The 14,266-nt window shown below is 35.4% G+C and overlaps 1 protein-coding gene and 1 long non-coding RNA gene across 3 annotated transcripts; one reads left to right on the top strand and one right to left on the bottom strand.

The window, feature by feature from the left end:
- The first annotated feature begins 1,013 nt into the window (after positions 1-1,013).
- On the top strand, positions 1,014-6,728 carry LOC140770070 (beta-1,2-xylosyltransferase XYXT1-like). Of its 2 annotated transcripts, XM_073111057.1 has the most exons (10): positions 1,014-1,270; positions 1,374-1,451; positions 2,991-3,053; positions 3,134-3,199; positions 4,052-4,099; positions 4,265-4,312; positions 4,406-4,462; positions 4,729-4,776; positions 4,866-4,922; positions 5,443-6,728. In XM_073111057.1, exons 1-10 carry the CDS (start codon positions 1,051-1,053, stop codon positions 6,600-6,602), a joined length of 1,845 nt encoding a protein of 614 aa, XP_072967158.1. In that variant the 5' UTR covers positions 1,014-1,050; the 3' UTR covers positions 6,603-6,728. The 2 variants fall into 2 exon arrangements, with proteins under 2 accessions (XP_072967158.1, XP_072967160.1); XM_073111059.1 differs by lacking the exon at positions 3,134-3,199.
- Positions 6,729-7,533: 805 nt separating this feature from the next.
- LOC140770071 (uncharacterized) lies at positions 7,534-11,353 on the bottom strand. Its single transcript, XR_012105993.1, has 2 exons — positions 10,986-11,353; positions 7,534-7,819 (listed from the first exon to the last, which is right to left on the bottom strand). It is a non-coding gene; the product is annotated as an uncharacterized lncRNA (long non-coding RNA).
- Positions 11,354-14,266: the final 2,913 nt, after the last annotated feature.

The raw sequence follows: 14,266 nt of genomic DNA, 5'->3' as shown, positions 1-14,266 counted from the left end.
TGGACTTCCTGTGCAGCCTAATTCACCAAAAGCTAGGATTGCATCAATTTTAATACTTTGAATGTTGATATATTAGGACCATAAGAAACTAGTTCTCCTCAGGGCCTCGTTTACTTTAGATATATCTAAAGTCAATTCTAAAATAAATATTCTTTTTTATTATTTTTAAGATAAGTTTTTTATTTTAGAAATAATTATTTTTATGTTAACTTATATTTTAGAACAAGAGTATAATATTTGTTTTTGATATGATTTAAAATAAAGATAAATGTTAGAAAAAAAAATGTTTTAATTTTTATAAAATTATTGTAAATATTTTTTAATTTGATATAAAGTAGATTAGTGAGATTAATATTAAAAGTAAATTAGTAAGTCGATAAGTGGTTTAAAATGTATTCTAGAATAAGAAAACAATTATTCTTGAAATGAACGAGGGCTTACTGTATTCGATCCACAACGTACCTCAGGATAATGCCCTCCTCCGCCACTGCATTACAAATAGCGATCGACCACATAAAACTTATAATATTGTACTTGTGGATGTCAAATAGGACGGTTGTATTGATAACCTCAAATATTATCTAAATAGAGAAATTTAGTTAGGACAACACTGTCCTATTCAGTATGAATCGAAGACAGCATGTAGATTAGTATCCACATAGCTTGTGAAAGCAAAAGAAAATAGACCTACTTGGCCTATTGCATAGCTGTAGTCCTTAATTAAATTTAATCTCTAATCATCCATCAAACAGATAATTAATTAGATGCTAATCGCATCATTATGATCAAAGAAATTAACAAAAGGATTATACTAATCACCCAGATGTATCTGCTACAGTGTACAGAGCAGCAAAGCAAGTTTTGTATTCCATAGGAATTTTTTTTTTCAAGAAAAATATTGTAAGTGGTAATTGGAATGTCAACATCTCTCTTTGATGGCGTGGATGTGATTACTAACTACTAACTTTATAAGATTCTAGCGTGCATTATAAGGTCCAAAGTTCTCACAAGAATTAAACATCTAAATCTAAAGGAAGGAAGGAAGGGTAGATGTCATCTAACACTTCATATCACCATTGCTCAGGAGCTCTATGCAAGAGAAGCAAGGAGAACAAGGATGCCAATATGAAGTCGCCTAAGGGTATCGCAGGCCGAATCGAGGCCCGAAAACTGGGGAATTTTCGCATTCTGGCTATCGTCGTCGGTTGCCTCCTCCTCCCTATCTTCTTCGTCGGAGTGATCAAACTGAGCTTGGATCCTCTCGCTGTTCGTGAGTAATATATTCTTGTCATGATATTATGATTCGTAGTGTTACTAAAACAAGTCTATACTTTGCTATTGATTCACATCTTTCTTCTTCTTCTTTTCTGCAGTCAAATTGCAGCTCTCGCTGGGCACCAATATACGGATACGAGTAGTTGAAGAAGATGCAAGATTTTCCAGTGAGCCAAGTAAATTTCTAGCTTGATTTTAAGCAATAAGCATTAGTGTTACAGAGTCTGATACATATATATAGATATATCCTTTCTATTTTGTTCGTGGCTTTACGTGAATCTCTACTTGACTTAGAAATAAGTTTCTTAAATTAAAATACTTCTCATAGAAAGATAAGAGTTAAATTCAATAGAAACCCAATTTCATATGGGTAAAATCCCTCCAAGAAATTAGTGATAACTATGCATACATACCCTTCCAAAATTCTGATAGTATTATTATTTGCTTGTATGATATTTCTATGTATACCTTTTAAAACACATAGTAGTTAACTGACCATTAAAATTTGAACAATTTAGACATAAATAGACGAGTTTCCATATATTTTTCTTAGTTAACGGTATTTTAATCTTTTTCTATTACATTATCTGGGCGGATATCTATGCAAATAATATATATATTTTGAGAGGTATACATGCAAATACCAACCTTAGAGGAGTATAAAAATAAATAAGAAATTATTCAAAGAGTATACATACACACACAAAAAATAGAACACTATTAATATTAAATCCTTGTTTTAAAATTAGAATTTGAATAAAAGTAGATTGCATAGCAAGTGTGGTCCAGATAATATACTAATCTTCCACATGGGAGTTGAACATGACCGTATACCAAACAATTGCCTTCTTCTTTCCATTTCAAGGATAAGGTTTTGGTTAGTCTGGCAATTAATTCTTGAGTGCTGGAAGAAAGGAAGTCAAAGGGGATATCTTATGGCAAAAGCTTTATAAAGTGATGGTCAATGGACAAACTCAGCTAAAACCACATACCAAGATGTCACCAAGCTTAATTGGTCAACAAAATTTTCTTACTTCTAATGTTGAAGGAAAATGGTTAATAATAGGGGAAAATATAATTTATATCCTATAGTTATGCCAAAATTTAAAGTGCATCCCTCTATTTTCATTTGAATTACTTAACCTCCTTGTAGTTCTAGCCGGTATCTAAATTGTCATACCGACGTTAATTTTAAATTTAAAAAAATACTAAGAAATTAGGAAATAATTTTTTAACGTAAAAATCCTTTCTTCTTTTGTCTCAAGTTTCATAGATATTAAAACTATAAGGAGGTAACTTGAATTTTAGCTATACTACAAGAGAATAAAATATAAGCACTCTTCTATAATGGTAGAATTTATAGCATTTTAAATAGTTCAAGGCAAATAATTAGGGTGCAATACAGTACTGAGTCATAATTTAGAAGACAAGAATATAATTGCCATAGATTTTTCTTTGAATTGCCATAAGAGTTAACAATTGTTGTGAGGAAGAAGATTTTTTTTTTAATTTTTTTTTAATTTAATCTTTTTGAGAAGTTGAGGAAGGTGTTGAATTTGAATGGCAAGGAAACAAGTCTCCATATTGAATTATTTGACCAAATTCTTTTCTTATTACAAAATCGTTTTATTATTAGTGTTTAATTATTACTACAATTGTTGCTAATAAAATGTTTTAATTGTTATTGCATAACCAAAAGTTTTTATCTTATGCAGATCACGAAAGAACATTAATCCCGATTATTGTAGAGGAGAAAGAGGATAATGTACTCATCACAAGTAGGTTTAACTCTTAATCATATGATTATATCTTCTAATTCCTGCAAACAAATTAGGCAAATTTCATAATTTTGATGCAGATGCCACAATAATAAACTTGCCAATCTTTAATGAAGAGAAGGAAAGTGAAAGAGCTAAATTTGTCAGTAAGTGTAAACTATCTCTAATACAAGCCTTTTAATCCAAATTATTTTAAGGGATTATAATCTTCTTCTTTTTTCTTTTGTCTACTGAGCAATTTAAATAATGTATTAAAGAAAAAGGAAAAGGGGAAAAGGGAAAAAGTTCAAGCTTGAAGGTGTAAGGAGTCTAGCTTTAGGACAATGCATACCTTCCAAATACATAGGTAGACTAGAGAACAATGCATAGATAACAACTGTTAACCTAATGGTTGCAATTCAGGCTTATGCAATACAAGACTACAAGAGCAAAGCTTTCGAAACATCGTCATCATCTAATGACAGAGATATACAACTTTAAGTTACCTTAATCTGTATAAAGGTCTTCAAAGAATAACTTGATATAATCATTTCGCAAAGATGCATCAAATTTCGGAACATTTGGAAAGAGGAGTTGAGTGAAAGAAGGTGATACTTAAGATAAAGAAGTTCACTTGGAAGACCATATTGCTAGCAACATCATAAACAGTGATCCAAACAAGCAAGAGGTTACTCAGCCATCTTACGAATTCATTGGCATTTTAGCTCAAGCCTACTACTAGCACACAAGAAATCTAGTGGTCAAAGCCATGCATACAGTTAGGGTCTGTAAATCTAGTAGGTCAAACCAAGCATTTGCATCCCTTACCACATAAATCTCTGCATAATACCCTTACATGCTAGTGGTAAAATCTTACAAAGAAAAGATAAAAAAGAACAACAATAATGGCAACCATCTTTACTCCGAATAATTTAACCTCTATTTTGAAGAGAAATTGATCTTGTATATTGTGATAGCCAAGCTTATTTTTTGCAATGTCTACTTGAATCCTCTTTCAGGTAACTCTGATAAAGAAGAAGAGATCACAGATATCAAGTCAAGTATCGGTAAGTCTAAGGTCTTTTCTATGCAAAGATACATAATGCTACCAAAAAGAAACTCTGGTGCAAGCTATCAATTCTATACATTTGCAGAAGATGAGAAGTTCTTCTTATATATAAGTGATAATCATGCTTATTCTTTTGCTTTTGCCTACATGAATTCTCTTTCAGGTAACTCTAACAAGGAAGAACAGATTGTCAATATCAAGTCAATCATTGGTAAGTCTAAACTATATTTCATACAAAACTGTACAATGTGAGAAAAAAGAAAGAAAAACATTCTAATACCAGCTAATTATGCATGTTATGCAGAAGATGTTGAACCCCATGTGGCAGAAGAGAAAGAGGAACCACATGACACAATGGAAGGTATGATTATGTAACCACCTTGTAACTTATTCATGCAATTAATTAAGTACTAAAGATCCATTTATCACTTTAGTCAAAAATCTTGGCCTCCCTAATGCAGGTACAGTAGTCTTTATTCTTTTAAAGGGTACAAGATGTATAATTTCAGGAAAAAAGGAATTCTGATGTCAGCTATCAGCAGTATGCATTTTATGCAGAATAAGAGAAATTGATCTTGTAAATAGCGAGTCATGCTCTTTTTTTTGTTTACTTGAATCCTCTGTCAGGTAACTCTATCAGGGAAGAAGAGATCATGGAAAGCAGGTCCATTATTGGTAAGTCTAAAACTTGATTTCATATAAAGCTCTACAATTCGCTATCAAGAAGGAAATTCTGATGCAAGATGATTATGCATGTTATGCAGAAGATGTTGAACCCCATGATGTAGAAGAGAAAGAGGAGTCACATGACACAACGGAAGGTACAAGGAACAACCTTCTAATTTATTCATGCAATAGATTCAAGTACTAGATCTCCTTTTACTACTTTAAGTCAAATTCTTGGCCCCCCAGATGCAGCCATAATAGTTCTTTAAAAGGGCATAAGTGTTCCTTCAGTATTTAGAAATCTTTCTGTCATGATTTTCATCCCTCAAATTAGAAAATTTTATGTCACTTATATCATAACAACCTAATTATATTTTCTCCCTACTATGTAAGAGTAGTTGACTTTCCCCAGAAGTGAGGATGTTGATCAAGTTCAACTTACTGAAACTCAATTTCTTTTTCTCCAAAAAGGATTGATGTAGCTTAAGTTGGGAAGTACTAAAATAAATGAAATCTTCATCATTTTGTTTCTTTTTCTCTATATCTTCACTGAGAGATATTGCGGTGCAGCTAGTTCATGTCCAATGAAGAGAAATAACATAAGTAGGTTTAGACTTCCATAGTATTAGCATTTAAATTACAAAATTCTAAATTCTTCCTCTTAAAAACGTGCAGGTGACAAGCTTCCAAAGAGCAAAATAGTGTGTGATTTCTCCCAGCGAAGATCAGATACTTGTGTAATGAATGGGGATGTTAGGGTTCTTAGCCAAATTTCCACAATTATCTTAGCAGGGAACCCTCAATTAGATACTTCAAGACAAAACTTGTGGAAGGTTAGACCATATGCTCGAAAATGGGAACAGCCAGTCATGGAAAAAATCAAAGAACTAACACTCAAAGGGCATATTAGGCCTGAAGAATCACCTAAATGCAGTATAAACCATACTGTTCCAGCCATAGTCTTCTCCACTGGTGGATTTTTAGGCAACTTCTTCCATGACTTCACTGATGTTCTGGTCCCCCTCTTCATCACTTCCCGCCAATACAACGGGGAAGTTCAATTCCTCGTAACAAACTTCAATTCACGATGGATCAAGAAGTATCAACCAATACTAGCCCGGCTATCACATTATGAGATCATCAACTTGGACAGAGAGAAGAGAGTACATTGTTTCCCAAAAGCTCACGCAGGACTTCTAAGCCACAAAGAGTTCGGCATTTATGCCAGAAAATCTCCAAATGGGCACTCCATGACTGACTTCAGAGAGCTCCTGAGGGAATCCTTCTCCTTGAGCAGGAAGTCCGTGAGCTTTGGAACGAAGAAGCCAAGAGTTGTAATACTCTACCGAAAAGGGTCGCGAACATTCATGAACAAGAAAGAAGTTGTTTCAATGGCTCGAAGATTGGGTTATAAAGTAATTCTTGCAGGGCCTGAGGAGACTAGGAATTTACCACGCTTTGCACGTACTGTGAACTCATGTGATGTAATGATGGGTATTCATGGAGCTGGCCTGGCTAACATGATCTTCCTTCCAGACAATGCAACATTGCTCCAAATAGTCCCATGGGGAGGATTGGGTTATGCATGTCGACATGATTTCGGGGATCCAGCATCAGACATGGGAATAAAGTACTTAGAGTATGATATCAAAGAAGAAGAAAGCTCTTTAATATACCAGTACCCGAGAGATCATCCAGTCTTCACAGATCCACTTTCAATCCACAAACAAGGATGGAATGCTCTATGGTCTGTTTTTCTTAATCGGCAAAATGTTAATCTTGATTGTAGAAGGTTTAGGGGTGTCCTGCAAGAAGTCTTACGATCTCTTCGTTAGTCAAAAATTGGTATTCTTTGGAATTTGTTAGTTCATCTTGTAAAAAGAGAGTTGTATAAAATGGAAAGGACAATTGATTGTAAATTGAAAATCGAATTGCAAAGCAACTTTTGGCTCCAAAGGAAACTGTTAAGAAAACAAAGAATAGTCTACAAAATGTGTTAATGCTTGCTGAAATGAACAACGTTCCGAGCAAAAGGCCATCTGATGAGACATATAATATGAAGCAAATGTTTTGATGCATGACAAAAGACCATTGGTTGAATCTAGCTTAAATCAGAACTCTAATGTTCCCGGACTTAATAATTAAGTAAAGATAGTTACTTTGTTTTCTTTGACACCAAGTAATTTATTCTGTAAGAGATGACAAATTATTTGCCTTTGAATTTCGTTATATGTTACAATAACCAACAGTTGGACTCGTTACTGAATTACAATGGACTACGTGAAGACATGCCACACAAATGACATGATTATCGGAAAGACCACTGTGAACACAGGATTGCAAAGTGCAAACAAATATCTAAGAAGAAAATTAAGAGAAGCATATACTTTGGTTTTTGGAAAAAATTAATTGCTATTAGGAAAAGAGTATCAGGGTCATGAAAGGTAGGTGCTCGTTATGTGAACTCCCATTCCTATGAAAAAGATAAGCTATGTATTATGTCAGTAATCTGCTTTGTAAAATAATTGTGAGCTTTAATTAGTTAGATTTCTCCACTTCACTAACCTCTCATTCATGAAGAAAAGATGATATGCATCGGATAATAATTCAAGACACCATTAGGAATTAAATAATGATTTCCAACACTCTTTAAGACCATAGTAGCGAGAGAGCTTTAATGGTAAAACAATGGCCCCCGAGTAATTCTGAAGGTAATTGCTTAGAACCTTTTGTTAGAGAAAAATAATTGAATCAAACAGAAAGTCAGAAACTAAATAGTCAATATTTTCTTGATGATGTAGACTAGTGGACAATCACAAAACAGAAATTATCATTGTACTCAACTAATCATCATCTAAGAATAAATTTAGAAAGAGCTGGCCTGTAAAGTAGGGAGGAAGCGTCTCTCAATTGTCGTAAAGCAACTATTTCTCCCCGCCCTGAGGGTCTTGACAGGTCCAACTACTCCAAGATTCAACACCATTGATCTCACACAGTCCCCTTGTACATCATGTCTTTTGGAGGAATTGAACAATCCCAGTCAATGATTGACCTAATGAGAATCAGAGAATTGGAGGAAAATGTCCATTGTCAGCGAAGGATTTAGGGAAACTTAAAATCCAAGATAATATATCTCGAGCATATGGAACAGAAAAATCCCATAATGTTAGCACTTGAGGTTAGGCCCTACTGCTTCTCATCTTCAAGTTTATGCACTTTCTACTTCAGAGGAAGCAAAAAAAAAAAAAAAAAAAAATTAATGAGGAAAATCCTGCGTTATGGATAAAAGTTGATGATCTAAAATGCAAATATGCAAAGCCAGAATAATTATAAAATTACTGGTTCTGGTAATACAACTATTGTTCTTGATAGTGCAAGACCAGGTTTTTCTTCACCCTTCTATCAATTTTTTTTTTTAAAAAAAACAGTAAATGTAAGTAGGATATTGCTCCCTCAAACAATTTTAATGATCTGAACACGAAGGCTGATTGTTCTTCATTGTCTAGTTGTGTAAATCTTCAAATTATACAATTTTTCTTTGAATATGCAGGTGTGTCACTCTTCCCTTCATACTATGTAGGGGTGAAAACGGGTCGGATTAACTCCGACCTGACCCGCTATCCGACCCGACTTGGATCGGATTCGGATAAAAAATATCTATCCGATTCGGATACGGATTCGGATACGAATATAATGTTTGAAAAAAATTTAGATACGGATAGAATTTTTGAAAAAAATTCGGATTATGTCTAAATAAAAAATTATAATTCATTTAAAATTTGATCAATATCTGTTTAAGATTCGATCCTCTATTCAAAAAATTATCCATATCCGTGTAGTCAGGATATGGTTTTAAACTTTGCTATCCATCTAATATCCGTATCCGAATCCGAATCCGTATCCGGAGTAAAAATATGGATCCGGATGTGGATTGAGCACTATCCGGTCCGTATCCGATCCGTTTTCACCCCTAATACTGTGCCATCCCATCAGTGTGTTGGCATGGCCACCACAAGTGTAGAGATAATTCCTTTACCAGCATGGTAATGTCACATGTTAGCATCTCACTTTGATCTATCATGTCACTACACATCTCAGCATGGTTGTTGGTGACAAAGTAACAGAATGCGCAGGCATTTGCTGCACAATGACCTATAAAGTCTACTGCAGCAGCAACATATAACTGTTGTCTCAACTGCAAAATATTTTGTTGAAGCAGAATCTGCTGCTGCAATAACAGAATGTATGTTGCTACAGTAATTGAGGTTGCAAGTACAGCTAGGCTGAAGCATTGACAGTAGAGCTACTTCTAGCCTACAAGATTTTTCTTGCACACTGATTTCACCTAAGAAGAATTATTACTTTAGATTTCTACAACAGCGCGGAACTAGAACTAACTATATCAGCATATGTAATAATAACACTGGTTACGTGCAGAATAAGCGAAATGGACTGCATGCACAGAAAGCCAAAGCTTAGACTAGGCAGAAAAGATTATACTTGGTGAAAAGGCATTAGTTTCTTCCAAAGAACAAAAAGGAAAATAAAAGGCACTTCCAAGTGCAAAACTTATTGAGAAGATAGTGGTTCTGGAAGTCTGACCAATTTAAGTTATGTACAATAGAGTACTTTTCAACTAAATCCAATCCTTTTAGTTCTACAAAATCACAATTTAATTGTCAACAACGACCATAATTGAGTGTCATCTAATCTATTATGCTACATAGTAAGTACTAGTAATATCTTTCAACTATAACCATTCAAATTTAGCCTATGAATAAGCAACAAATTAGTTGTCCAAAAAATAAAAATGGCTCATGCTACAAAATGCTGCTAGATGGATCAATTGCTTGTGCAGCTAATAGCAGCACTACTTGCTACACAATGTTAAACAAAGTTGTTGATGCAGAAAATGCAGGCAATAGTAGTGGAAACAGGAGCAGCAACAGCGCCACAATGTTGCAGAAGCAATAGCACGGATACATTCAATATCATAGCTGAAAACCACAATACTAGATTCATAGACAAAGATAGCTACAATGAAATCCTTTCTAAAGTAGACCGGAGTATCCTCCCCAAATTTTCTATTTGTCACATAAGTATTAGTTATTAAAAAATTTGAACTTCTCAAAAGTTTTGTTAGAAAGAAAAGTGTGAATCTTCCATAAGTACAAGTACAATTGTTAAAAGGGCTTTTTAGCATGGAGGCCATTCTAAAATCTCTTATTTATGTGTGTACCCCTCTAAAGTTAATATTTGTCTGTATATCTCTCTCAAAACATTTGGTCTTTTACATAGATAACCCTTAGTTAAAACCCTTGTTTTTCACATGCATACCCTGCAAATATATTTTAACCATTAAACTTCCATCAAGTTAAATGTAGGAAGACATAAATAACTTTATTTGTATTTGCATACATTCCTTTCGGTTAAAGATATATGTGCCTTTATGCCTGTTAAGTTACTTGGATTTTAACTAACAACAGTCAAAAAGTAACCTGGATGGTAATCATGTAAAAACCATGCCTTTTATACGAAATTTAGAAGGGTATAAACATAAATAAGAAATTTAGAGGGGTATACAACTATACATGTAAAAAAAGACCTTGTTAAAACTATCACAATGCATACTTGAATAACTAACGCTTTCATCTCTATGAAGCAATGCTTTAACCCATGTCCAGAGCTTTCCGGGAGGCTATCACATACGAAATCAGCATATATAAATGGGATTGTCATCATTCTTGATGCATGTTATAGATGGAACATACTAGAGAGGCAAACATAAACCATATTAGGAGACCATAATCATAAACCAACTAAGATTAGATATACATAATACAATTCAATTCAGTCCAAATGCTTAAGCCTCTATACCATGTAGTATAAAAACCAATGCAATTTGTTTCCATTTAAGTTCACTCTCACCTTCTGAACTAAATCAAATTGACTACATAAAACCTGAGCTCTCATAGCAAAACTTAAACAAGAACAAACCAAAAGCCCAAATCAAAACAATCTTAGAAGCCATTATCCGAGCATCGAAAATCGATCAAATTTAGGGCTAAATTTCACATGTGATTCCCACTGCGAAACATTGCAGGAAGATGAATTAGAACCTCTAATGGCACAGCCCAAAATCGCAATATATGCATCTAATTCGCAACATTAAATAGTTAATTAGGTTTTGAACAAGATGGGCATTCGATAGAATTTACCTCCCGTGCAAACGTTTGCAGCGGGTTGAGAAAAAGCGCGAGGAAGGGATCGTTGTCATCCAATCTACAGTGAATAAACCCGGGTTTACATTCGCAGGAGAGAGAATATCGTGCTAGGTAACTATGTCGGCTTTTTTTTTTTAATCAACCGAATCAATCCTCCCATAATATCAACTGAAGAATTAGTAGTGTGCTACTGGATTGCTTCATATACTCAGTCCTTGTATCATTTAAATGCTTGCTGTCTATGCTCATCCTCTAGCCAGACTAGCTGACAAAAAATATCCTTGTAAAATCTGGACTGACCCATCTCTGGGTGGGTTGTGTACTACTCGAGTTTAATGGAATCTTCTGCCTACGGACATTTAAATCAAGAAGAAAAAAATCCTCCTAAATCACAGCCTCTGTACACATCCGTTTGTTTGATATATATATATATATATATATTTTTTTTTTTTTTTTTTTTTTGTTATATTTGATACTCTTAACTATCTGAAAACTCGCATCTCGCACCTTGTACCTCGCACTCTATAAATAGGAGTAGTCATAAGTTAATTATTATCATAGAATAAAACTTAAGTTTAACCAATTTATTCTTATTGTCTTTATTTTTATTATAGTTGTTAGATCATTTTTATCTTTGTAGGAGTAGATCGTAACTCTAAATTCACCTTCAAGCACCCAAACTCTAGTCACCATCCTTAGCCGTTTGCCACTCTCCGACAACTACCGCTACGTCGGATATTTACTGATCTGTCTCATTCTGATCTACTTCTACTTTTTTTATTTTTAACTTTTTATCTTGATTTTTTATTTACGTAAAACTAAAACTATTAGAACCCTAACTTTCAAGACTATCAGTCGTAAAATATCATAATTTTCTTACGTTCATATGAGTCAAGATTTGATTCGTAACATTTGTATTAGAGTCGACATTACTAGGACAATGGTGCTACTATCATGCTTAAGTCGCCTACAATAGTGGTCGTAAAGTCATCTTCCCCACCTACAATGGAAGCTAGGATAAAAAATTGTACCTTTCCACTAGTGGCGATCCAACCTACGCTGGCCCCAACCTCGACATTCGATCCCTTCCATGGACCCTCTCACCTGAGCCAAACTAGCAGGAGCCGCTGGAGACTACTGAAAGACCGCCATTGACAATCACTACTATTGCAGCTAACTTGCAATTGGTGGTCATGGGTCTGATGCTCCCACGATTATCAACGACCACTACTAGCTTCCTCAGGCTAGCTGCTAGCCAGTGGTGGCTGTCGTAGACGTTGGCAACCGTCGGGTGGCCAAACCCTTAGCAACCACTACGGTGGGCTATCCCTTTCTTTGGGATGGCTTCACCGGGGCTTCTCGCCGCCACCACTTCCCTGCAATAGGACCACGAGTCCATTTTGCAGCTGCGGGGGGTGGTGAACCAGTCGACGACTCACCCTAGTTGCCACGGTACTAGCTTGAACCTAAGCTCGGTATTGGCTTATCACCGTCACTCGCCACTGTTCCACCATCGAAAGGACTCGCTAGATGGCGACTATTTGTGGCCAGCCACCATCGAGGCTACAATGGCCTGTGGTGGTGCTCCTAGGCCAAAATCCTATCTCAACACTAGGTTAGGGTTAGGGCAAATGCATGGGAAATATAAAGTGCACAAATTTCGAGGCAAGCCAAATTATTGCTAATCGATTCAACCACCTTGTGCTAGCTAGTTTAAGGCATGTGCATGACCTTAGGCCTGAGTACAAGCTTGAGGATGACTAGTGCAACGTCATGGTGGACCTGTGCCATCGGACTAAACCAAACCCGCATGCAGCCCGAGTGCAACATGAGCCGGATTCGTGGGCCTATGACCTATGTGACTAACATTGACTATGAGGTCACTTGGCCCACGACAATAGGCCACATTTTGGGACCCAATATCATACCGTCAAGCTTGATTTTCTAAAATTCTCTAGAAGAGACCTGCTAGACTAGATCTATCTAGTAGAATAATTCTTTATGTACCATGGCACGCCCGACTATTAAAAAGTCTAGCTAGCTTCATTCCAATTGGAGGGTGTTGAGATTAGGTGGTACCAATCAGCTGAGCGAACTAAACAATTCGAGTCTTAGTAGGACTTTGTGGATGCAATTTGTGCTCGATTTGGTCCAATCTAGTACGAAGACTTTCATGTCATGTTGACTAAGCTGACTTACCAACAATAGTTTGAGCTTACCAAGAAGAGTTCGAACGGATCTACAACCGGGTCCCTAACAAGTCTGACTAGGCCTTGATTAGTACCTTCATTAGTGGGCTTAAACCTAATATTTAGGCTGAGGTTAAGGCTTTGAGGCACACTACTTCTAGTGAAGCTTTCTCCCTAGCTGTTCTAACGGAATCCAAGTTGGATCAGTTGAACCAGATCCGTAAAAAGGAAAGAAGAAAGACGGCTCAAGCCCATAGCCCACTAGAGACTGCATCTATCCTAACCTAACCTATGCAAATGGATCAGCCCAATAGCTAGTAAATCTCGTGCCACTTTATACCCAATGACCTAGATGTGTGCAAAAGGAAAGGCTTGCATTTTTTACTATGATGAGCAATTTACACCCCCATTCGTAAATGCAAGCGCCAATTAGGCTATCTCATATTCCTAGGCGAACTCGAAGAAAATAAACTTGAGTCCACTAATTAGTTGTACGAATAGAAGGAATAGCCACCTTGAGGACAAGGTGTTAAAAGTGTGGTGTGTGAGTTAAGTCAAGTCAATTGAGTTAAGTCGAGTTAAATTGAGTTAGTTAGTTAGTTAGATTTATCTAATTGATTTAAATTTTATATAAAGCGGATAATTCGTATATAGATTTGATTATCTTCGTAGAATGAAACTTAAGTTTAGCAATTTATTCTTATTGCCTTTATCTTTTATCATAGCCGTATAATAGAGTGGCTCATGGTGGAGGATGGCAGCTAGAGTTAAGGTGGATCTAGGATTATGATCTACTTTTATAAAGATAAAGACGATCTACTCTGATAACTACTGCAATGTTAGATATTTACCGATTTGTCACACTCTAACTTACTTTCATTATTTTATTTTTAACTATTCATCTAATTTCTAATTTACTTAAAACTAAAGCTATTATAACCCTAACTTCTGAGGGTACTATATTATAATTTTTTAACACCAAAATCAGTCAAATCTAATTCATAACATCACATAACTAGCAAACTATAACTATCACTATGGAACACCATTTATAATTGGTCATGCCCTCTTCATCCCTCGGTACAA

The sequence above is a fragment of the Typha angustifolia genome, chromosome 11 (genome assembly GCF_048772165.1).
Source record: "Typha angustifolia cultivar Huaian chromosome 11, ASM4877216v1, whole genome shotgun sequence".
NCBI lineage: Eukaryota > Viridiplantae > Streptophyta > Magnoliopsida > Poales > Typhaceae > Typha > Typha angustifolia.
This window is presented reverse-complemented; position numbering and strand designations above follow the sequence as displayed.